Source organism: Ranitomeya variabilis, chromosome 2, assembly GCF_051348905.1.
Source record: "Ranitomeya variabilis isolate aRanVar5 chromosome 2, aRanVar5.hap1, whole genome shotgun sequence".
Lineage (NCBI taxonomy): Eukaryota > Metazoa > Chordata > Amphibia > Anura > Dendrobatidae > Ranitomeya > Ranitomeya variabilis.
Window position 1 is genome coordinate 1,086,277,117 of NC_135233.1, and position 25,888 is coordinate 1,086,303,004.

General features: G+C 41.6%; 1 protein-coding gene across 2 annotated transcripts in view; it reads left to right on the forward strand.

Annotated features, from left to right (window-relative positions):
* Positions 1-14,462, forward strand: part of PAQR8 (progestin and adipoQ receptor family member 8) — a 37,680-nt gene extending 23,218 nt beyond the window's left edge. The window contains exons 1-2 of one of the 2 annotated variants that reach the window (XM_077291691.1): positions 6,919-7,017; positions 9,829-14,462. In XM_077291691.1, coding sequence (XP_077147806.1) covers positions 9,875-10,939 — 1,065 coding nt within the window. In that variant the 5' untranslated portion in view covers positions 6,919-7,017; positions 9,829-9,874 and the 3' untranslated portion in view covers positions 10,940-14,462. Of the gene's footprint in view, positions 1-6,918; positions 7,018-9,828 lie in introns of those variants that run through there. The other variant, XM_077291690.1, reaches the window with a different exon arrangement.
* Positions 14,463-25,888: the final 11,426 nt, after the last annotated feature.

The following is a 25,888-nucleotide window of genomic DNA, read 5'->3' on the forward strand; positions in this document are numbered from 1 at the left end:
TATTTGTGCTTTATGTGGTGGGAATAATTCAGCACTGTATGGCTGTATTATTTGTGCTTTATGTGTTGGGAATAATTCAGCACTGTATGGCTGTATTATTTCTGCTTTATGTGGTGGGAATAATTCAGCACTGTATGGAACTGTTGGTCAATATATCTACTTGCTTTTTGGACACCATAATCCTCTGTACATATAATTAGGCTCTGTATGGTTTGCATATTTGTACACTGCAGGGCAGTACATCATTTATGCAAAGTACCACACACAGGGCTCCATGCAAGAGAAGAGTGGGCTGCCACCAGGTGCAGGTGCGGCCTCCGCAGCTCCCCCATATTAGCAGAGTAAACGGCAGAGCTTTCCTCTCACCGCCCTGCGCGGCATTCCTGCGCCGTTATCACGGTGTAATACAAACACAGCACACCTCGTCCTTGCCCGCGGTCGCCACTATTCCGGGGCACACCATGATCGTATTATGTGGGTTAAACACTATGATATATTGGGGTAAAAAGACGTTTTTTACCTATTTATTTTCATTGTCAATATCTCTGCTTGCTGACAGTGAATGTTTATATCCAGAGGCTGAAATCCTGTACAGACCACTAGTACTTCTCGCAGCTGAAGGTTCGTTACAGCTGTAGCTGGTCCTGACCTCCCTTTTTTATTCACAAGTAGCTTTTTGCTTCATTTTTTTCTTCCATTCAAGCAAAATATATGAGATTTCTAAAATCTCGTTGCCACTATCCGTTTTTGTCTCCTTGTGTTTTTTGAGCTGTGGTGCATTTTTTTGGGGGGAAGGTGGGGAACGCAAGTAATAGGACAGTGAAAAAAGAACATAATACCCTGTAAAAAATATAAGGTAACAAGCGTTTTTCCTGACAACTCATTGTTTTTTTTTGGACCGTGAGATTGAGCTCACTGATGGATTCTCAGTTAACTCATTCTGCAGCCTGCAATAGACAGAAGGCAAACTTTTTCATGAAACCCGATTACAAAAATGATTTTTAGCCTGAAATGCATGCATAGGAGTAATAAAAAAAAAGACTGTCCCCTGAGGTGGACAACCCAATATTTCTCAATAGTTTGATCACATACAGTTTAGGTTTTAACAGAAGTGTCCTGCTGTACCCCCTCTGTGCACTTCATAAAGGGGCCCCCCTTTGTGGCTTGGGACCGCAGGCATTTGCCCAGTTTGTCTTCCCCTAATGCCTGCCCTATAAATGTCCAATTCTGTGATATTTTATGGGCATTTTTTGGCTTCTGAGTATTGGTAATGGGGATGGAACATGTAACAGGAAAGGAGCTTGTGTTCAGGGCGACCCTTGAGTCCTCTAGGGGTCTGTACCTGGATGCCCCTATAGTAAGTACATCAATGTGCCCGGCCCCTGAAAACACCGCTAGTCGGGTGCGTGACGTTATAGCGTTATAATTAACGGGTTGCACTTCTCCATCCTCCCCTATTATCTCGTGCCCATGTTATGTCTCGTCGTTACCACTGCAGTCAGCTGAAGGTCAAGGATATCGGAGATTCGGCAACAGAGCGGGGTTATATGAGACCTGAGGGTTGGGACGGCGCTGCCTACAGGCGACGAGACCCAGAAACCCATAGTATCCTATTATCAGATGGTGTCCTGTATCCTCCGCAGGTATAAGGTGGCCAAGAACGGTAGAAGGATGCGGGGAGGTCGGTTATGGTTTATCGCACCGCAATGCAACTCCAGTTGGGAGAAAAGTTGCACAAGACTAGCAAAAAGGCTGGAAATATTAATAATTTTGACTACCACCTATGTTTTATAACTTGAGGAAATCACCTGGTGTCCTGGAAGATGAGACAAGTGAAAGCTGCTGGCCTCACCACTAGAGGGAGCTCTCTGCAAAAATATATATATTTTCATCCACTGATTTCAATGGGATTACATGCATTACAAACCTGTATGCAGTGAGCTCCCCCTAGTGGCGGTTACTGGTAGTTAGAAACTTCTCATTTATAATTAACTTGTCACTAAGGTCATCCTGCCCTAAGAGGGTGTATGCATAACTCTAAACTGTAATATCAACAGCAGCTGGTGTCTGAATATTAGGCATTCGGAGAGAGGTGTCTGCTCCACCCCTTCAGATTTCCCCACCTGATGTAATATAATTAGTAGGTTTTCCTATTTGAGTAAAATTAGTAACCACCTAGATCAAGGCTATATTATGTTGGCTTATTAATATATCAGCTCTCATTTGTTTGATTTGTCTTTGCTAGTTATAAAATATGGGGGTCCCCCCTATTTTTAATAACCAGCTAAGGCAAAGCAGACAGCTGCAGGTTGATATTGGCCAAGGATATTGGCCCCTTCCCAACCTAATAAGAGCAGCCTTTAGGCACCCCAGAAATGGTGTATCGCTTAGCCTTTGCTCTTCCCGATTGCCACCGCACCAGAGCAATCGGGTAATTGGATTGTGGGGTTGATGTCAGCTGTATAATGTCCGCTGACATCAAACCCACGGGTCAGTAATGTAGAGGCATCTACCAGACACCCCCATTACTAACCCAGTAAGTAAAAAGAAATAAAATTCTTTATTTGAAAAAAACTCCCCAACAATTTCCCTCTTTCCCACATTTATTAAAATAAATAAATAATAATAATCCACAGGGTCTGCCGTAATCCATAATACGGAGGTCTCAAGATGATCCCAGTCTTCTTCATCCAGTCTATGGAGCTTTGTTCGGAGAATGTAGCTCCGTAAACTGGAGCAACAGTCAGTGCCGGGTCTCGCGCTGCTGTGAAGTGAGATGACGTCAGGAAGCAACCGCGGGTCTGTCACTCATCAGTCCAGCACTTGAGCTGCCACGAGACCCGGTGGCTGTGAACTCAGGTAACCTTAGTTCACATCCTCCGGGTTTTCCAGCAGCTGGAAACTCATGTAACCTTTAAGGTTACCAGAGTTTACAACCACCATGTCTCACTGCAGCTCGAGTGCCAGACTGATGAGTGACGGACTCGTGGTCTTTCATTAGTCTGGCCGCCCCTATGAGAACTGGCAGCTATGAACTGAGAAAAACTTATTAAAGTCACCTCAGTTAACACCAGTCACCATTCTATGGAGATACTTTCCCTGAGTGGAGTATTATTATTGTTATCATTTATTATATTTTTTTTAATAAATGGAGGAAATAGGGATTTTTTGGAGTTTTTTTTTTTTTTTTTCAAATAAAGATTTTTATTCTGTTTTTTTTTATTTTAAATAAAGTTTTTTTTGGTATGTTTTTTTTCTCTTTTTACTTACTGGGTTAGTAATGGGGCTGTCTAATAGACACCTCTCCATTACTACATTACTTACCCATGGGCTTGATGTCAGCGGACATTACACAGCTGACATCAACCCCCCAATCCTGATTATCAATTGGGAAGATCCGAGGCTAAGCCGGAATTGCCACACCCAATGGATGCGCCATTTCTGGGGCGGCAGAGGGCTGGTCTTATTAGGATGGGAAATGTTCAATATCCATGGTCCTTCCCAGCTTATTAAAATCACATCCCAGCTGTCTGCTTTACCTTGACTGGTTATTAAAAATAGGGGGAACCCTACATCATATTATTCATTTATTTATTACGTATTATTTTTCATTTATTTATTAGCAATAAATATATAAATAAATGAAAAAAACAGCGTGGGTTCCCACCTATTTTTAATAACCAGCTAATGGAAAGCAGACAGCTGCAGGCTTATATTAATAGGCTGGGAATGCCAATGGTTATCGGGCCATTCCCAACCTACAAATATCAACCTGCAGCCATCACAGAAGTGGTGCATCATATTTGATGGGCCAATTCTGGCGCTTAGCATTGGTACTTCCCGATTGCCCTGGTACCACGGTAATTGTAATCAGGGTTGATGTCAGCAGCTGGCTGACACCAAGCCCAGGGGTTAGTAATGCAGAGGTGTCAGTCAGACACCCCCATTACTAACCTAGCAGTAAAAATAAATAAAAACTTTATTTGAATAAAGTCTCCCCCGCACCTTTTTGTTTACCCTTTTATTAATAATAAATCCAGGAAATTCCGACTGTAATCCAATAGTGAAATGTCCCATGACACCCATCGAATCCTATGGAGTCTTGTTCTGAGAAAGTTCTCAGAACGAGACTTCACAGTTCACTCCCGTTCATTGGCAGGAACAAAAAGTCACACGCTCCTGCCCCTGACCATGAGTAACCCTATTGAGCCTTGTTCTCAGAATGGTGTGGAGGCCCCTCTCTTTTTTTTAATAACCAGCCAAGATAAAGCAGACAGCTGAGGGCTGCATTTGTTATCAAAAATAGGAAGGACCCCACATCTTTTTTTAATTTATTTTTTATCACATGGTGCGCCGGCCAATAACAACGATGCCAATACTTGGCATGGATGGGATGGTGCCGGAAGTGCCCACATTGGAAAAGCTTGTTGAATGGCTGTATTGCAGCCTTTCAACAAGTTTTATTTGTCTGTCAAACCAGAACAGTAACAGTAAAGAAGTTTTCAGTTCAGGTTCAGATTTTTCTGACTAAGGCTAAGTTCACACTGGGCGTTTTTGCTGCGTTTTTTTCTGCAGCAAAAACTCAGGTTTTGTTGCATTTTTTGTTGGCGTTTTTGGTGGTATTTTGTTAAGGTTTTTTATGTGTTTTTTTTTTTCATTCAATTCAATGGGTGAAAATCAAAACCGCCCAGTGTGAACTTAGCCTTAGAGACCAAAGGAAGGGGATCTCCATCTGCAAGATCCATATGCCCTATTAGGATTTTAAAAGATGACGCTTCCCCTTTAAATATATTGTTACTTTGTAACAGTTTAGAATCCCCCCCAGAATGTCCACAATATTTGGCTCGTTATAACAATCACTTCCTCTACTATGAGCCTTTCCAGGAATGTAGCAGTCACGCCCGGTTTACATAATATTCCGAGTTATACGTAGTGATACAATTCCCTCTCCCGTATGACTTTTTATCTAGGCTGATTTGCCTGTCAGGAACCTGGGAAAGTTTGGTGACCACACGACACCAATGCAGATCCCACAGGAGATCTCATCCAGGTTGTCCAGTTTCTTCCGAATCTTATAGTTAAATATCCCATCGCTCCTTAAAGGGCCAGTGTCAGTATTACATAATGCAAATATATTGCTCTGTATAACTAGAGCAAGATCACTATCGGGCAATCGCTTACTGGCAATTGCTTAAGAGATTTTTTTTTTCTCCTGAGTACATTGATTCTGATTGTTTCTATTTCTGGAAATCCTCAGGATGTTCACTCCACCCTGCTTCTGCTGCTTTTATAACTACCACTCCTGTATCTCCTGTAAGACCTTCATGAACCTGCATAAACAGGAGGAAGTTACTTATTAAAGGGACAGTAAAATGTTTCTGCTCTCTATTCATTGTACAAGTGAAAGTGAGCTATTATTCCCTGTTATCAGCCATTTTAAGCAGGGAGGAGGCTTAAGGTACATAGATGCTAAGGCTGCCATTGTTTCACCAGAACTTGTTCCATTTTATAATGCAGCAGTGCCTCCCGATAGGAATGGATCACTTCCAAAAGTGGGATGGATTGCTTTAATTTTGGACAGAAAAAAGATAAGCAGGGGTGGGGCAGTAAAAAAAAAAAAAAAAGAGGTGGGTGGAGTTCCATGATTTTAGATTGATAAATGTAAGCGAACGTGAAAAAGTACAAAAAAAAAGTTTGTATGGAGCAACATATTAGACAGATAAAAGCAGTTAGAAAATAAAGGGTGGAGTTACAATATTTGGATAGATAAAGGTAAGCAGGGGTGGGGCAGCTATAAAGTAGGTGGAGCTACATTCTTTTTGAACTTACAAATGTAAGCAAGTTAAAAAGCGGTTTGAATTATATTAGTTCATCATTTGGACAAATAAATGTAAGCAGAGGTCTGCAGTGAAAAAAGTTTAAGAACTTCTGAAATTTTTGACAGAGAACTTTGAGCAGGGGTGGGGTCGTAAAAAAAATGTCGCATGATTTTAGATTGATAAATATAAACAAAGGTGAAAAAGTAAAAAACAGTTTGGGTGGAGTAACATGACATTAGACAGATAAAAGCAGTTAGAAAGAGTGGGTGGAGTTACAATATTTGGATATATAAATGTAAGCAGGGGAGGGGCAGTAAAAAAGTGGGTGGAGTTCCGTGATTTTAGATTGATAAATGTAAGCAAAGGTGAAGAAGTATAAAAAAAAGATTGAGGATTGGGTGGAATAACATGATATTAGACAGATAAATGTAAGCAGGGGTGGAGCTGTGAAAAAAGGTTTATAAACTTTCACCATTTTGGACAGAGAAATGTAAGCAGGGGTGGAACTGTGAAAAAAGGCTTATAATCTTTCACCATTTTGGACAGAGAAATGTAAGCAGGGGTGTTGCCCTGAAAAAATAGGTGGAGTTACATAACTCTTGGAATGATAAATGTAAGCAGGTAGTTAAGCCATTAAAAGGAATGGGTGGAGTTACACATTTTGGACAGATAAATGTAAGCAGGGGTGTGACTTGAAAAAGTAGGTGGAGTTAAACCTTTTTCCATCTGGCAAATGTAAGCAGGGGTGGTACAATGAGAAATGTGGGAGGGGTTACATTTTAAAATCTGTCCTTGTAATACCTAACTGACACAGCTGCAGGGCTCGTTGCAGTGTATCGGAGCTCTCTGCAAGTTGGACACTTTTAGGACTGAGTTTGGGCCTCTGTAAGCAAACACGATGTTTCTATTCATTGACAGCAAGCAGAAGTTAGACAGAATTATGATGAACTTGAGCACAGATTACACAACGATGGGACAAGGATGTCCTGATTCTTCTAGTCAAGTGACAGATTTACATAGTGTGTCACTGATTGTGTTTGACACCCACACCCGGGACCTGCCTGGTTACAGCTGGGAGGGTGTCGCTGCCGCACAACACACACCCTATTGCGGGTGGCTTCCTGATATGCAGGTTGTGACCTTAGTATGTAGCAGAGCTCTATGAGGACAGACGAGGGGAGAGACCTTTCCAGAAAGGGTAAGAGGATCATACCTAGAAATATATAGGCGCAGATGTAGTAGAGCTGAGTTTGTCATTGAACTCTTTAAGGGCGACAGCGCATGTGATCACTCTCTGGCTGCAGTAGATTTGCTTGCAGTCCTATGTAAAATCATTGCAACACACCATGACAAACTCAGCTCTGCTGCACCTCAGTATAAATATAATGGAGGAAGCAAATCTCAGCAGTCCTATAGACAGATGTAGCAGAGTCTCTCTAGGTTGGCAGACATTGATCATTCACTATCGGAAGTTTACTTGCAGTCCTATGGAAAAAAAAACCCTCTAGGTACCACATTGGGAATCACCATAACAAACCCCGCTCTGCTACATGAGGGAGGGAAAGTGTAAAAATGAACATAATGTATACAGATATATAGAAAGATATAGCAGAGCTCACTATCGAGTTTACATTGTGCAGTAATTTAGCTTGCAGTCCCATGTAAAGTTACACATAAACGGTGATATGAGCATGATATCTGTAAACGTCTAGGTAAGACAGGAGGGCAATGTGCGCTGACAGCCCGCTCTAAGCAAATAGATGGATGTAGCAGAACTCAGTTTGTCACTGCTCGTGCATCAAGGTCATGGAATACCTTTACCTGCAGTCCTATGTAAAATCATCGTCATTGTGTTATACTAAACAGGTTTGATCGCTTGTACTATACAGACCATGCAATGCTCCCTGGAAAGTAATCCATGCTGAAAGCCTCCTTACAGAGGAAGAGATCGGGGTCTCTTCAGTTTGCTTTCCTGTGTAAGCATTAGATGGCGATATTATTACGGCACTATACAGTTTTATTTCTTGTATAATCATAGTATGGCGGTATTATTTAGGCACTATACAGCTTTTCTTCTTTTATAAGGGTTGTATGGCGGTATTATTCAGGCACTATACAGTTTTACTTATTGCATAAGGATTGTATTGGGGTATTATTTAGACACTATACAGTTCAATTTTTTCTATAGTCATAGTATGGCGGTATTATTTCGTCACTATACAGTTTGATTTCTTGCATAGTCATTGTATTGTGGTTTTATTAGGCACTATATGGTTCATTTCCTGCAAAGGGATTGTATGGTGGTATTATTTAGGCACTCTACAGTTTGAGTTAATGTATAATCATTGTATGGCGGTATTACTTATGTACTATAAAGGTTAATTTCTTGTAAAAGCATTGTAGTGGGGTATTACTTAGGTGCTATTATTTAGGTATAGTTTGACGAATTCTATAGCCATAGTATGACGATATCATTTAGACACTATACAGCTTGATTTCTTGTATAATCATTGCATGGCGGTATTATTTATGTACTATAAAGGTTAATCTCTTGTAAAAGCATTGTATTACTTAGGTACTATTATTTAGGTAAAGTTTGACGTATTCTATGGCCATAGTATGGCGGTATTATTTAGGCGCTGTACAGTTTGATTTCTTGTGTAGGGATTGCATGGTGGTTTTATTTGTAGAGCGTCAGTCTCATAATCTGAATTTTTTTGTCTGTACATGTCCCCATTCAATTGTAACGTGCTGCTGACGCTATATAAATTATTCTTATTATTTAGCCACCATATAGTTTGATTTCTTGTACAGGGATTGTATAGCGAGATTATTTAGGCACTATATAGATTGATTTATTGTATAGGCATTATATGGCACTATTATTTAGGCACTATACCGTTTTACTTATTGTATAGTCATTGTATAGGGGTATTATTTAGGCACTATACAGTTTGATTTCTTGTATAGGTATTGTTTGGTGGCTTTATTTAGGCACTATACAGTTTTATTATATAAGGATTGTATGGCGGTATAATATAAGCACTATACAGTTTGACTTATTGTATTGTCATTATATGGGGGTACTATTTAGGCACTATACAGTTTTATAGTATAGAGATTGAATGGCGGTATTTTTTAGGCACTATACACTTTGATTTATTGTTTTGTCATCATATGGGGTATTATTTAGGCACTATACAGCTTTATTTCTTCCACAGGGATTATATAACGGTATAGTTTAGGCACTATACAGTTTGACTTATTGTATTGTCATTATATGGGGTATTATTTAGGCACTATACAGTTTGATTTCTTCCACAGGGATTGGGCAGCGGTATTATTTAGGCACTATACAGTTTGACTTATTGTATTGTCATTATATGGGGTATTATTTAGGCACTATACAGTTTGATTTCTTCCACAGGTATTGTATAACGGTACAGTTTAGGCACTATACAGTTTGACTTATTGTATTGTTATTATATGGCGGTGCTATTTAGGCACTATACAGTTTGATTTCTTGTATAGGGATTGTATTTCAGTATTATTTAGGCACTATACAAATTGACTTATTGCATGGGCACATTATGGCACTATTATTAAGGCACTGTATGGCGGTATTACATGATAGGGCCTGATACTGTTTTTATGGTCACTTGCGGTATATGTATAGAGACCTTGTTGAATGTAAATGGCCCCTCCATTGTTATAAGTCGGAGCCTCGCCCTGTTGTAATGCTCGCTGTGCCTCAGACCTCAATAATACATGAATACTTATTGTTATTGCCCTTTATAAGTACCGTGATTTTCCAGCCTCACATCAAGCTAAAAGCCTTGGATAATCTGGATGAATTAGTCATGTAAAGAAGCGGAAAGACTGCGTCGTCTCTGACTGTAATCTAAGGTCTGATCAAATAAGTCGGTGGTCGGACATTTGTCTTCGTTAGCGCTTCTCGAGGATGGTTTTCTTTCCAGTTGACTTACATCTTTTTTCTCCTTTACTTTAGGTGGAAATCTGATTACATTGAGCGTCATCACTTCTTCCATTTTGCAATGACTACCGTCATTCTGGAATGTATCAGCACGTTGTCTATCAGCGCTCAGCAGCTCCGTCGCTTCCCCAAACTTCTGGAGAGCGGTCTCCTCAAGGAAATGCCTTCTACGGTCAAGGAGTCGGATGTTCCCAACCTCTTCCGAGAACCCTACATTCAGGCCGGATATAGACCGACAGACCAACACTGGAAGTATTACTTTCTCAGCCTTTTCCAGAAACACAATGAATCAGTGAACGTCTGGACTCACCTCCTGGTGGCCTTGGCCGTACTCTTAAGGTTTCGAGCCTTCGTGGAGACTGAAGGTTTCTCCTGGGACACCTTATCCATACCTCTGGTCCTATATGTACTGGCCTCATTGACTTATCTCACATGCAGTATCCTAGCACACTTGCTCCAGTCCAAATCGGAGCTGGCCCATTACACTTTCTACTTCATGGACTACGTCGGGGTCAGCACTTACCAGTATGGAAGTGCCTTGGCCCATTACTACTACAGTTCCCACCAAGCTTGGTATGACAAAGCCTGGTTTTTCTTTTTGCCAGGGGCTGCTGTATTGGGGTGGATGTCCTGTGTGGGTTGCTGCTATGCCAAATACAGATATAGGCGGCCGTATCCAGTAATGAGGAAGATCTGCCAGGTGGTCCCTGCGGGGTTGGCCTACATCTTGGACATCAGCCCGGTGGTCGATCGGATTATCGTTTGCTATGTTGAAGACTGCTCCGATAAGGCAATTTGGTACCATTCTCTACAGATCTTCTTCTTTGTTATTAGCTCCTACTTTTTCTCTTGTCCCGTTCCGGAAAAATTCTTCCCGGGTGGATGTGATATTATTGGTCATGGCCACCAAATTTTCCACTTGTTTTTAGGTTTGTGTACTCTGTCTCAATTAGAAGCCGTGCTACTAGACTACCGGGCCAGACATGAACATTTTACCACACGATACAGCCCAGCCTTGACCCTAGCTTCTTGCCTTTCCTTCTTCCTTCTCATTATCTGCACGGCCAGTACGGCCTTCTATCTACGACAGAAAATTAAGCAAAAACTAGAAAAGAAAGACTTGTGAGGAACGCAAGGAACGTGGTAGACGTCACATCTTACCCAGTCATGTAAATAACATAGGGCGTACTAATTTATTCACCACTAAGACTGAGGTTTGGATGTAACTCTGAATATGGGGCACGTTGTAGCCTAGTATAGATTACTTCTAATAACTGGTGACCATCCAAGGTGGCCATTAGGACATGGCCTACAAAAGGAAAAACATGAATATTGTACCTATTTTTCTTCTTTTTTTTCATTACTTTTGTTGGACATTTTTTTTTACCAGAGATGATTTTTTTGGGCAGTGCTGCAGTAATGTAATCAAGGGTAGGAATTAGATGTTTGGTGAGTTCTCCATCAAAGGAAGTCTTCAAACAGAGGCTGCTTTAGTGAGTCCTGCATTGAGCAGGGGGTTGGACACGAGGACCTCGGAGGTCCCGTCCAACTCTAACATTCTAGGATTCTAAGACTAGGCTGAGTCTCTTTAAAAGCCCAAAAGCAACCACCATAAAAATCTTAGGGTTCCGTTTTTAGAAAAATGTCATATATCCCCTATTCAAACTAGCTCCCCACCCGAAGAAGGAAGCCACCCAACACATCAACGTCTGACCCTCTAATAAGCCTTGCTAAAAGATTCAAGGCCCGATAAACATTGGATAAAAGGCAAACGGAATGGCCTATTTGGACCACACCGAACGATCCTCGTCGAGGATCCTCATCTGGATCTGCGAAACGAATGATCGTTCGTTACAACCGATGACCTACCGGCAAACGAAAAGACGAAAGACATTTTGGATTTTTCATCTGCTGTCGGCTATATTGTTGGCCAAAAAAAAAGTATAGTCTAAGATGGCTTTTTACCACCACCAAAGAAAGACTTTAAGTTCATCGGCACTTTAAATAGTCCAACATTGACTTATTTTGCTAGGTGGCGTTAGCTTTCTTCCTTCTGGAGAGGAGCTAATTTGCATATCTTTCCCCATCATGCATTGCTTTTAGCTGGATCTCCCTAATGAGAACCGATATTCCTCCCACACCAGAGGCTCAACCATTTGTTACATCAAATTAAAGACTGAGGCCATATTAAAGGATACAATCTCCACCATTTTGGTAATTTAGGGCCTCCTAGTATCTACATCTACTACTTACGTTCTAACTTTTAATTCTCTTTGTAACTTATTATGGACAGTCTTAACAAGTAACGAACTGGTGCTGGCGTTTGGAAGCCTTTTATAAATATATGTTTGCATCTAATTATTAATAATGTGATATTTAATTAATATAAAACTTGTCTAAATGATTGAAGTAGAGGCCGGCGGAGGCGTCTAGTCTGCACTGGAAAATATTCACTAGATGCAATGAGGCCGGCCTTTGCTTGTATACTGCACGTCAGACTCTGGGTCCACTGGCACCCTCACATTTTACCATTGGCCAATTTATTCCATAATAGCCAGTATATCATAAGCGATGACACATAATACTGTGACACATAATTAAAGGAATTGTCCACAGCTTTGTGGTTGTAAGACTAGATGTTATATTAATCCAGTGGTTGGCCCTGTTGATTAATTACACAATTTTTTGTGATCCAAATCCAACCAAGGAAAAGATATGGATACAATCATCTTTATATGGGCTAATTAGCTCCAGTAGTGCCCCACCCACGAGGAACTTCATCTCAGGTGACATCCCTCCATGAGTAACTGAATGGCCGCATTTTGTCAAATATTCAGTCTATCCTTAATACTTTTCCATTTCCCCTTTTGTTTCTAGAAGAAGCAAAGGGGTTCCCAAGACCCTCGAGGGGCCCTCAGATTTAATGACATTATCAGTAATAGTAAAGAATAGGCTGATGCCATGACCCTGTGGCTTTTGGTGGTCCAAATAAAATCTGTGTAAGCATAAAATAAAAAGTAACACATGACGGGGGTGACTTATAGTATAAATGAAAAGAGCAGTTCCTCCCGGTACAGACTTAAATCAATGTCACTCATTTCTAGCCTTTTAGCCGATCCCCTAAAATTTTAGGTGTAAAGAAAAACCCCTAAATCCCAAAAGGAATTAAAGAAACATTCCTCGGGCTCATAGCAGATAGATATCACAATTCTGGTGCAAGTTTATGTCAATTGTAAAGGGGAAATTGCATTATCAGCTCCTCGGGGGCGGAGTCTAATATGTGTAAACAAAAAATATCCACATATACGCTTAGCATAAATGAAAAGAGCTATGCCCTCTGGTACAGAATTAAAACAATGTCACTCATTTCCACCCTTTCAACTAGGTGTGGAAAAACCCTAACACCCAAAAGGAATGAAAGAAACATATCATGGGCCCATACCAGAGAGATATTGAATTTCTATCCCTAGTTTATGTCACTTATGAAGGGGAAGTTGCATTATCAGCTCCTCGGGGGCGGAGTCTAATATGTGTAAACAAAAAATATACACATACACGTTCAGGCACACATGAAGGGGGTGGCTTATAGCATAAATTAAAAGAGCTATGCCCTCCGGTACAGAATTAAATCAATGTCACTCATTTACACCCTTTCAACTAGGTGTGAAAAAACCCTAACACCCAAAGGAATGAAAGAAACATATCCCGGGGCCCATAGGAGATAGATATCAAATTTTTATCCCAAGTTTATGTCACTTATGAAGGGGAAATTGCATTATCGGCTCCTCGGGGGCGGAGTCTAATCTGAATAAAAGAAGAATATATCAGTGTTATAAATAGATAATATTATAAATTTATTGATTCATAAAAAGGGAATAAAAATATTTTAGGGAACCTAATAGTCATATTTGCTTACAACCGTACAAGAATGTGGACATAGTGGTCCAATACAATTAGAAAGGTTTGGTATTTTTAAGCATTTTTTTTATTATTATTATTATTATTATGTACTGATATTTAATCAATGATCATGCTGCTGACGTGGTAGAGTCCACTATGGATTTTACTATATATGATGTGAACATGTTTTAATACCTGGTACTGTACTTATATATTTTATGTATAAACACGTTATACGTGCAACTATGATTGATATATTGACGACTAAATCATTAAAAATTCCAACTTAAAGGGATTGTCCACTTTTTAAAACCACTACCGTGTGAGCAGGTCTCCTGGCAACTAGTGATGCCCAATTGTCTAAGGAAAAGAATCCCTTTAAACATTGTGCTTTCTGAAGAATGAGTGAACTGAGAATCCATCAGTGAGCTTGTAATTCTTTCATGGGTCATTTTTTTTTAACCTCTCTGTGTTGACTTACCCCCGCAGACCACATCAGTGTCGAGCGGATCTTTGATGTGGTCGTAGATCAACACAGAGGAGCTCAGAAAAGGACAGATATATGAGTTACAAACTCTCCGGCAGAACTCGCTCGCTGACGGTTTCTTACTTAACTCATTCTACAGTCAGCAACGAGCCTATAAAAAACGAATGTGCTACACTTTTAATGAAGCACAATTAATACATTATTTTTTAATGTATTCAGATTTTCAGACGGATAATACTTTTAAATAATTTATATTTTTATCGTATAATTTCTTAATCCTAAAACCTGAGTTCTGTGCTCAATGTTTGCACTCGGTATGACTTGTACGTGAAGACCAAATACAATAAATACCTTTTACACTCCGGGGGTTTCTGATTATTATTGTACCATATTTTTGTGTATTTTTTAGGGTGCTAGTGTGCAGTGATGCTATATGACTGTAGACCTGTGAATCCTCACAGTGCGCACAGTGTGTGCTGTTAGGATTCTCCAGTGACAGCGGTGGAAGCAGACACTCAGTTTGCGATTTGTATACTCCCGGTCACATTCTGACTAGACGTGTCTGGCCTCGCTAACGTCTAGTCTTCACAGGACAGCATGTGTACAAATCGCAAACTTGCGCTCACATGCATGATCCTGAGAGCGCGCACTGTGCTCGCTGTGAGGACTCACAAGTCTACAGTCACATAGGGGAGGAAAAAGACCCCTGAATCTGCAGAACATTACTTCCCGCTGTCATACATCTACAGCAGGAAGGTGTTTTAACAGGTGCGCTTTAAGGCAGCGATATTGTAATACTCACATACATTTTACCTGGACGGATGATGTATATGTTTACAGCAGGTCGCTCCGCGGCGGGAGGACCGCCAAGATGCCAGTGCCGCCAAGATGGAGAGGAAACAACCACATCCTCCAAAAGCACACGGTGTAAGAGCACCACCATGAGTCCAGCTCTGGAGCCATTATAACATGCACAGATATTATATCAGTATATTTAAAATAATAACACAATAATAATGTTATTGTTATAATATTATTATTCCTATTTATTACGCGTTATTAATATTTAGCAACAAATACCATATTTATCAACTATTATTAATAATTACATCTTTCAGCCTTATTATTCTATACCTAAATAAATTATATTATTGTGTAGATCAACTTTCATATGTGAATTATTTTACAAGTTATTTCCATATTATATATATTTTTTCGGTTTGCATTTTTCTATTTATTTCCTAAGTGATTAAGATATTTTTCTTCTAAGGCACGGGACTGTGGGAATTATTATTTTGTTAATATATGTCAAGATGATGATGAAATTAATAATAATATAATAATAATAGTAGTAAGATAAATAATAGTAGTAATAGTAATAAGAGTAATAGTAATAACAGTAATAATGACAATAGTTATAAGATAAATAGTAGTAGCAATAATAGTAATAAGAAAATAATAATAATAATAATAGTAATAATAATAGTAATAAGATAAATAATATATAATAATAGTAGTAATAATACTAATAATAATTGTAATAATAGTAATAATAATAGTAATAACAAATAATAATAGTAGTAATAAAAATAATAGTAATAAGAGTAATAATAATAATAGTAGTAATAAGAGAAATAATAGTAATAGTAAGAGAAATAATAGTAGTAGCAGTAATAATAATAAGAGAAATAATAATAATAGTAATAATAATAATAGTAATAAGAGAAATAATAATAGTAGTAGTAGTAATAATAATAATAATAATAATAATAGACCATGTTCATATGTTGATTTACACTTTGAGTTTGTCTGTTTAATGAGCAGACATGTGGAGTAAATGACCCGTTGCATAAGTTATGTAGGAGGAGCAGAGGAGCCCCTGCAATTACTATGGGGTCCAAGTTTTAAGATGGAAGAAAAAGTTCTGTATGCAGAAAGAACAGCAGAAACTATCAGCTCCATTTATCAGTGTAGCGTAAATAAGCCGTGTGCCCAAAGATATAATCCATCCAAAACTATTTTAACTTCCCCCTATAATTATATGCTGGTTTTGATCATTGTTCCCACGGTCGGTAAACGCTGCGGGTTGGACGCTTCCGTACATCTGCAGCGTCCAGCCCGCAGTGGCCAGATGTTACAGCATAGTGGACGGGATTTCAAGAAATCCCATCTCCACTATGCGTTCAGAGACACCCCCGGCATCCCTGCGTATACGCACATGCGGCGCGTCTTTCCAGACTGCAGCATGTCTATTTACGATGCGGAGGCGCTCAGTCTCCATAGCATAAATTTCCCATACAGCAGACTATCATTAGATGCGCTAAAACCGCATTATGTCTACAGTCACATGCGTATTAAAGTGCGGGGACGCAGCTTACTACGCATGTGAACTAATTTACCTAATGTCATACCTTGTTCCACAGCCGGAACTTCGCGTCCACTGCAGCTCTCGCGATGAGATCAGCTGATTGTGAGAACTGCAGTGCAGGTGACCGCTGGAGACCGAGTTATCTCCGGTGGTCATCTACAAGGTGGACAGCTATGGTATACTGTGGCTTTTTTATTTTATTTCTCTTACAGGACATCGAGGGCTTCGGTGGAATTAGGCGATGCAGTAAGTATGGTTTAATTAAGAATATTAAAGGAAAAAGCAGACAGCTGCGGCCTGGTATTCTCAGGCTGGCAAGGCCCATGGATTTTGGCCCTCACCAGCCTAAAAATAGCAGCCCCAGGCCGCAGCTGTCTGCTTTATCCTTGGCTGGTTAACAAAAAGAGGGATTCCACGCTGTTCTTTTTGGAGGGGATCCAGCTATTTTTGTTAACCATCCAAGGTAAGAAGACTGCTGCGGCCTTGTATTATCAGGCTGGTAAGGTTCATGGATATTGGATCCTTACCAGCCTGAAATACCAGGCCGCAGCTGTCTGCTTTACTCTGGATGGTTAACAAATACACTGTGTTCCAAATTATTATGCAAGTTGGATTTAAGTGTCTTAAAGATTTAATTGTTTTGTTTTTCAAATAAACTTGTGGATGGTATTGTGTCTCAGGGCTCAATGAATCACTGAAATCAATCTTAAACACATGTGATAATTAGTTTTCCAGGTGATTTTAATTAAAGGAAAACTACTCAAAAATGATGTTCCACATTATTATGCAGGTCACAGGTTTCAAGCAACATGGGAAATAAAAAGGATCTATCTGCTGCTGAAAAGTGTTAAATAGTGCAATGCCTTGGACAAGGTATGAAAAAATTAGATATTTCACGAAAACTTAAGAGTGATCATCATACTGTGATGAGATTTGTGACTGAAACAGAGCACAGAAAGAGTTCATGCAAATAAAGGCATAATGAGGAAGGTTTCTGGCAGACAAATTCATTGGATTAAGAGAGCAGCTGCCAAAATACCATTACAAAGCATCAAACAGATATTTGAAGCTGCTGGTGCGTCTGGAGTCCCTCGAACCTCAAGGTGTAGGATCCTTCAAAGGCTTGCTGTGGTGCATAAACCTACTATTTGGCCACTCCTAAAGAGTGTTCACAAGCAGAAACGTTGCAGTGGGCCCAGACATACATGAAGACTAATTTTCAAGCAGTCTTGTTTACTGATGAGTGTCAAGCAACTCTGGACGGTCCAGATGGACGGAGTAGTGGATGGTTGGTGGATGGCCACCATGTCCCAACAAGGCTGCGACGTCAGCAAGGAGGTGGAGGAGTCATGTTTTGGGCTGGAATCATGGGGAACCAGCTGGTAGGGCCCTTTAAGGTTCCTGAAGGTGTGAAAATGACTTCAGCAAAGTAAATAGAGTTTCTGACTGACAACTTTCTTCCATGGTCTAAAAAGCAGAAACGTGCCTTCAGGAGCAAAATCATCTTCATGCTGACAATGCCCCATCTCATGCTGCAAAGAATCCCTCTGAGTCATTGGCTGCTATGGGCATAAAAGGAGATAAACTCATGGTGCGGCCACCATCTTACCCTGACCTCAACCCTATAGAGAACCTTTGGATTATCATCAAGCAAAAGATCTATAAGGGTGGGAGGCCGTTCACATCAAAACAGCAGCTCTGGGAGGCAAAGAAATACAAGCAGAAACTCTCCAAAACTCACAAGTTCAATGGATGCAGGAATTCTGAAGGTGATATCAATGAAGGGTCCTATGGTAACATGTAACTTGGCCTGTTGGGATGTACACAGCGTCCAACCCACAGCATTTACTGACCGTAGGAACGTACCCCAATATATCTGCAAACAGGAAATCACTTTTTTCTTCCCAGAAGCCAACTTTCAACTAGTTTTATTTTAAGTGACAAAAAAATGCATGCAATGAAAAACGCATCAAAATCGCAGGTGACCTGCCAGTGACCTCAGATGCAGATTTCGTGCAGATTTCACCTGCGGTAAATCATGAGCAAATACTGAGCCATTTACAACTTATAGAGGGGACGTGTACAGACAACAGACATTACAGCATAACAGAAATCACAGTTCAAAACAGATACCAGGAGGAATGAGGGCCCTGCTCGCAAGCTTACAAACTATGAGGAAAAGGGGAGACACGAGAGGTGGATGGTAACAATCGCTTTGGTTATTTGGACCAGCCATAGTGTAAGGCTCGGGTGTTCATGTAAAGCTGCATGAACCAGTTAACTGCCTAAGTATGTAGCAGTACAGACACAGAGGGCTATTAACTGCATAAAGTGTATGAGAACATGATGCGAGGAACCTGATTTTTTTTTTTTTGAATGGGCCACACAGGGATAGTTAAGTTAATGCGTTGAGGCGGTAGGCCAATCTGAACAAATGAGTTTTTAGGGCACACTTAAAACTGTGGGGATTGGGGATTAATCATATTAACCTAGGTAGTGCATTCCAAAGAATCGGCGCAGCACGTGTAAAGTCTTGGAGACGGGAATGGGAGGTTCTGATTATTGAGGATGCTAACCTGAGGTCATTAGCGGAGCGGAGGGTGGTAGACTGAGACCAGAGAGGAGATGTAGGGTGGTGCTGAGCCATGGAGCGCTTTGTGGATGAGGGTAGTAGTTTTGTACTGGATTCTGGAGTGGATGGGTAGCCAGTGTAATGACTGGCACAAGGTAGAGGCATCGGTGTAACAGTTGGTGAGGAATATGATCCTGGCAGCAGCATTCAGGACAGATTGGAGCGGGGAGAGTTTGGTAAGAGGGAGGCCGATTAGTAGAGAGTTACAATAGTCCAGACGAGAATGAATAAGTGAGACAGTAAGAGTTTTTGCAGAGTCAAAATTAAGAAAAGGGCGAATTCTAGAAATGTTTTTGAGATGCAGATAAGAAGAGCGAGCCAGTGATCGGATGTGGGGGGTGAATGAAAGCTCGGAATCAAGTATGACCCGAAGGCAGCGGGCATGTTGGTTGGGAGTAATGGTGGAACCGCACACGGAGATGGCAATGTCAGGCAAAGGTAGGTTAGTAGAGGGAGAGAACACAAGGAGTTCAGTTTTTGACAGGTTCAGTTTCAGATAGAGGGAGGACATGATGTTAGAGACAGCGATAAGACAATCACTGGTGTCTTCTAAAAAGGTCGGCGAGATAACAGGAGAAGAGGTGTATAATTGGGTGTCGTCAGCATAGAGATGGTACTGGAAACCAAATCTACTGATTGTTTGTCCAATAGGGGCGGTGTACAAAGAGAAGAGGAGGGGGCCTAGGACTGATCCTTGAGGAACCCCAACAGTAAGGGGAAGGTGAGAGGAGGAGGAACCAGCAAAACATACAGTGAAGGATCGGTCAGAGAGATAGGAGGAAAACCAGGAGAGAACGGTATCCTTGAGGCCGATGGAGCGGAGCATAGTGAGGAGGAGCTGCTGATCCACAGTGTCGAATGCTGCGGAGAGATCCAAGAGAATTAGCATGGAGTAGTGACCATTAGATTTAGCTGTTAGTAGGTCATTAGAGACTTTAGTGAGGGCAGTTTCAGTAGAGTGTAAAGAGCGGAAGCCAGATTGAAGAGAGTTATCTGAGAGATAGCGGGTGAGACGGGAGTGGACCAGGCGTTCGAAGAGTTTAGAGATGAGGGGAAGGTTAGAGACAGGTCTATAATTAGCGGCACAGTTTTGATCGAGGGATTTTTTTAAAGTAATGGATGTATGATGGCATGCTTAAATGAGGAGGGAAAAATACTGGAAGAAAGAGAAAGGTTGAATATTTTTGTTAGGTGAGAGGTGACAGCCGGGGAAAGGGACTGGAGGAGGTGTGACGGAATAGGGTCACTGGTGCAAGTGGTCGAGCGAGATGATGCAAGGAGTCTGCTTACTTCTTTAACTGGTTCAAAGTCAGAGAGTGAACTAGATGCAGTGGGGGAGGGAGGACAGTGCATGGTATGAAGGGATTGGGAGATGATTTCCTGTCGGATGTGGTAACTTTTTTCTTTGAAGTAATTGGCCAGATCGTCAGAGCGGAGATCTGTGGTTGGGGCCTGCTCTCTTGGGTTGAGTAGGGACTGGAAAGTGTCGAAGAGACGTTTAGGGTTATTGGACAGCGAGGTGATGAGGGTGTTAAAATAGGTTCGTTTGGAGAGGTGAAGGGCAGAGTTGTATGTTTTAAGCATGAACTTATAATGGATGAAATCTTCGGGTAGATTAGATTTTCTCCACAGACGTTCGGCGCACCTGGAGCACCGCTGCAGGAAACGTGTTTGCAGCGTGTGCCACGGTTGTCGCCGCGTGTGCTGAGTTGTTCTATGTATAGGAGGTGCAGCTTCATCCAGGGCACTTTGCAGGGTTTCATTGTAATGCTTCAGAGCAGAATCAGGACATGAGATGGAGGAGATTGGGGCCAATGAGGACTGCAAGATCTTCATAAGTTTCTGGGTGTTAATGGCCTGTATGTTTCTATAAGTGTGGAAAGTGGGGGTGACCTGAGCGGGATGGCAGTTCTTGATAGAGAATGAAAGAAGGTTGTGGTCAGAGAGCGGGAGAGGGGAGTTTGTGAAATCGTCCACTGAGCAAAGCCGGGAGAAGACCAAGTTGAGGGAGTTTCTGTCTTCATGCGTTGGAGAGTTAGTATGCTGCCAGAGGCTGAAAGAGGAGGTTAGAGATAAAAGGTGAGAAGCAGATGGGGAGAGGGGAGAAGCAATGGGGATGTTGAAATCACCCATGATAAGGGTGGGGGTGTCACAGGAGAGAAAGTGTGGAAGCCAGGTGGCAAAGTGATCCAGGAACTGATGAGAGGGGCCAGGAGGACGATACACCACTGCCACTCGCATGGAGAAGGGGACATGCAGTCTGACAGAATGGACTTCAAAGGAAGGGAAGACAAGTGAGGGTACTTGGGGGATAACTTGGAAGGTACATTTGGTTCATAGGAGCAGAGCAAAGCCTCCACCTGCTCTGTTGTCCGATCTTGGGGTATGAGAGAAGTGTAGTCCACCATAGGAGAGAGCAGCAGCAGCGGTTGTGTCTGACTGCTGGATCCAGGTTTCAGTAAGAGCCAGGAGGTTAAGAGAATTGGAAAGGAAGAAGTTTTCTACTTCTGGGCAAAGCCTGTTCATGGGTCACACATAGTTGGAATATATAAAACAGGCTGATCCAGATAACACAGCGAGAAAAGTTTGTGAATCCAGTATGGTGGGATCAAAGGGGTCATGAATGTTTCCCAAACAATTAACTTGTTGACCAAAGGTCTCCAGACAGCAGACATGGAAGAGAAGCAAAGGTGAGAATAGTCCTGGTCTCCCACAGAGAGTTCCTTAATTGTACCCCAAAATATATTACATCTGTATAGTGGAGTACTTTTTTTTTAATAAAATAAAAACAATCTGTAACTAACTACCACTAAGGGAAGCTCACTGCAAATGGATATCAATGGAAGCTATATAAACCTGTATGTAGTGAGCTCCCCCTAGTGGTGGCTGTATAAATCTGTATGCAGTGAGCTCCCTCTACTGGTGGCTATATAAATTTGTCTGTAGTGAACTCCCCGCAGTGGTGACTGTATAAATCTGTATGCAGAGGTGTATCTAGCCTTTCCTGCACCCGGGGCAAAGGATCAGTTTGGCGCCCCCCTCAAACCTCCCCCATTTGAACCTTAACTCTATTGAAACTGTATGAGCAAGCCAAGGTACATTCCTGAATCCCCATAATGTTAAAATAGATACCAATAAAAGTAAAATTAATTGAGACAGCGGTAGGTTAAGTGTTTTTGAATATCCATATTGAATCAGGAGCCCCATATAATCCTGCATAAAGGTTAATAATGACCCCATAAGATGCTCCATAGACACATTTGCCCAATATAATGCTGCAGAAACGTTGATTATGGCCCCATAAGATGCTCCATAAATATATTTGCCTCATATAGTGCTGCAGAAATGTTGATTATGCCCCATAAGATGCTCCATACAGACACTTGCCCCATTTGCTTTTGCTGCGATAAAAAAAATAAAAATCACATACTCACCTCTCCGTCGCTCAGGCCCCCGGCACTTTCAATATTCACCTGCTCCTCGTTCTGGCGCCGCTCCATCTTCAGCACAGACGGTCAGGCAGAGGGCGCGCACTAACTACGTCACCGCGCCCTCTGACCTGAGCGTCACTGCTGAAGACGGAGCGACGCCGGAACGAGGAGCAGGTGAATATAGCGCAGCGCTCCCCTCCCCGTTATACTCACCTGCTCCTGGCGCGGTACAGTCCCTGCTTCCCTCGGCGGCGCTGCAGCTTCTCCCTGTACTGAGCGGTCACCATTACCACTCATTACAGTAATGAATATGCGGCTCCACCCCTATGGGAGGTGGAGCCGCATATTCATTACTGTAATGAGCGGTACCATGTGACCGCTCAGTACAGGAAGAAGCTGGGGCGCCGGGGAACCGGAGACCTGCAGGGACCACGCCGCCAGGAGTAGATGAGCATCTCAGTGTGGGGGCGGCAGAATGCCGCCGCCGAGGAGCCTCCTTGGACCGCCGCATCATCAGGAAGCCCGCTGGCGCCCCCCTGGATACGCCACTGTAGTGAGCTCTCTCTAGTGGTGGCTGTATAAATCTGTATGTAGTGAGCTCCTGTCATGTCGGACCCTGTTCATACTAGGGCGTTCGACAGACAGCGGTAATTCCGCTTTTGTCCACTATGCGCTCAGTGGCGTCAGCTTGATTTTATCTAGCTGGTCCGGGGTTAATTTAGCTGATGCTCGGATAGGAAGCTGGGCCATGCCCACTGCCTTTAAATAGTTCTTCTGAACATTGGGCGTCGCCGATTATAGCTTCTGTCTTGTGCTTGGTTATCTCGGTCTGGAGTGGTGAGCTAGGAGAAGGAGTATCGTATCTGGTGGTGTATATTTCCCTTTGTCATATTTTCCTCCTTCCTATATTTGTATTTGTTTTTCCCTGTGCATTTATAGTGTATTCCTGAGTGACTGCGGCGTGGTGTATATTTTCCGTTATCCTTGTCTGTGCTAACTGTGGGTTTTGGTTAGTGGTCTCTTCACTGGGTGGTGGGTGGTGGTTTCAGCCAGTGGTTGTAACAGGAGACAGGGTGAGGATGGAGGCCCAGACATGCACACCATCAGTGTAAACTCTGGGAGAGGGTCAGTCAGGGTTTCCCAGAGTTGAGGGAAATCGCAGGGGCCCGGGTTATTAGCTCTTGCCTACCTAAGTTTCCCGTGACAGCTCCCCCTAGTGGTGGCTGTATAAATCTGTATGCAGTGAGCTCCCTCTAGTGGTGGCTGTATAAATCTGTATGTAGTGAGCTCCCCCTAGTGGTGGCTGTATAAATCTGTATGTAGTGAGCTCCCCCTAGTGGTGGCTGTATAAATCTGTATGTAGTAGTGGCTCTAGTGGTTGCATGCTAGGTGACTTACAGTGTGGTCACCATTTTACTGTCTGGGGTTGTCACTCTGCTAATCTTCTGCATAACAATTCTGCCTATTTATACAACAGGCGTTCTATCAGTTCTTAGGTAGATACATTAGAGGAACTGGTCATAAATGTTATTTTTATATTAGATATAAATAGGTACACAGCAAGGCATACTTGCCATTCAGGCCTCTAGGAAAGCTGGGTATTCGGAATTTTAACAGCCAATCAAATCTCGCTATATAAATAGATGGGTTTGCCATTCAGGTTTCTGGGAAAGCGATGTATTACTGCATAGCAAAACAGATTTGTCATTTAGGCCACTGGGAAGATGTATGAGAGATGTATCACTGCAAAAAACAGAGAAATTTGACATTCAGCCTCTAGAAAAGTGGAGTGTTGAATAAAATTTCCACTTAATGAGCCGTGATGTTGTATGAGAACATAGATCTATATTTTGCCACTCAGAACGTTCAGAAAGCTGGGTGTCTCAAATGATAATTTTGTTTAGTTATGGGGGATGTGTAATTGCATAAAGAATCATTTGGACTAGCAGGAATTTGAGAAAGTTGGGTCTCCTGAATGCTAATTCTATCTAGTTATACAGCAATTGATGCAAATTTGACGGTCAGATCTCTAGGAAAGTTGGGTCTCCTGGAAAGTAATCATGTCTTGTTTAACTGCTGAATGGTATAGCTGGCATAGGATTGCTTTCTAAAAATATGGGATGTTTCACTGCATAAAGAGACATTTTGATATTCTGGTCTCTAGGAAAGCTGGGTCTCTTGAAAATGAAAGCTAACTACCAAGGTAAAATTATTATCACTGCAAAACCAGTTAATTCTAGTTATATAGCATGAGATGCATTACTACCAAACTAGGAAGATTTTTTTCTTCAAGCCGCTGGGAAAGCTGGGTGTCCTGCAAAGCAGTAATAATACAGCAGGCTGTTATCACTGGATAGATGGCAGATTTTTCTTTAAGGACATTTGAAAAATGTATTTTGTTGAGTGTTTGGGATGTGCCATTGTTTGATTATATTTTGCAACCCAGGACGTTGGGAAAGCTGGGTGTATGAAATGATAATTCTGTCTACTTATGAAGTCAGGGATGTGTAATTTGCCTAGCATGGATAAGCTGGGTCTACTGAATAGCAATTCTCCCTAGCTGAACAGCAAGAGATGAATATTTACACAAATGTGTCATTCAGGCCTCTCGGAAAGCTGGGTGTCCCGAATATTACAGCATCCTAGGGGATGCATCTGTGCATAATGAGGCAGATTTATTAATAGTAATTCAATCTAGTTATATAGCAGGGGACACATCACTGCTTAATGTGACAGATTTCTCATTCTGGCCTCTGGGAAAGCTGGGTCTCCTGAAAAGCAACTATCTGTAATAATTCAGCAGTGTAATATCAAGGGATAGCTTACGGATTTTACTACTCAAGACCCTGGAAAAGCTTGGTGTCAAACAACAAAAGATGTATGTCTGAAGAAATAGATGGTCATTCAGGACTCCAGGAAAGCTGGGTTTCCTGTATTAAAAAAGTATTATTGCATAGATATAAGTATTTAGTATTCAAGACTTTGGTAAATCTGAGATTTCCTGAATGGGAAATTCTATCTAGGTGTACAGCAAGGGATGCCTCATCACACTGCTAGAGAGATGTCAGGATGCTCAGAAAGCTGGATCTCCAAGATATAGTTTTCAAACGTTTACATAATTGACATTCAGGACTCTGGGAAAGCTGGGATTTGTGAAAGTAATTCTGCAGTGTGTGATTTATCACTGTAGACATTTTTCCTTTCAGGTCTCTGAGAATAGCAGCTGTGCCTATTTATATAGCAGGGAATGCATCACT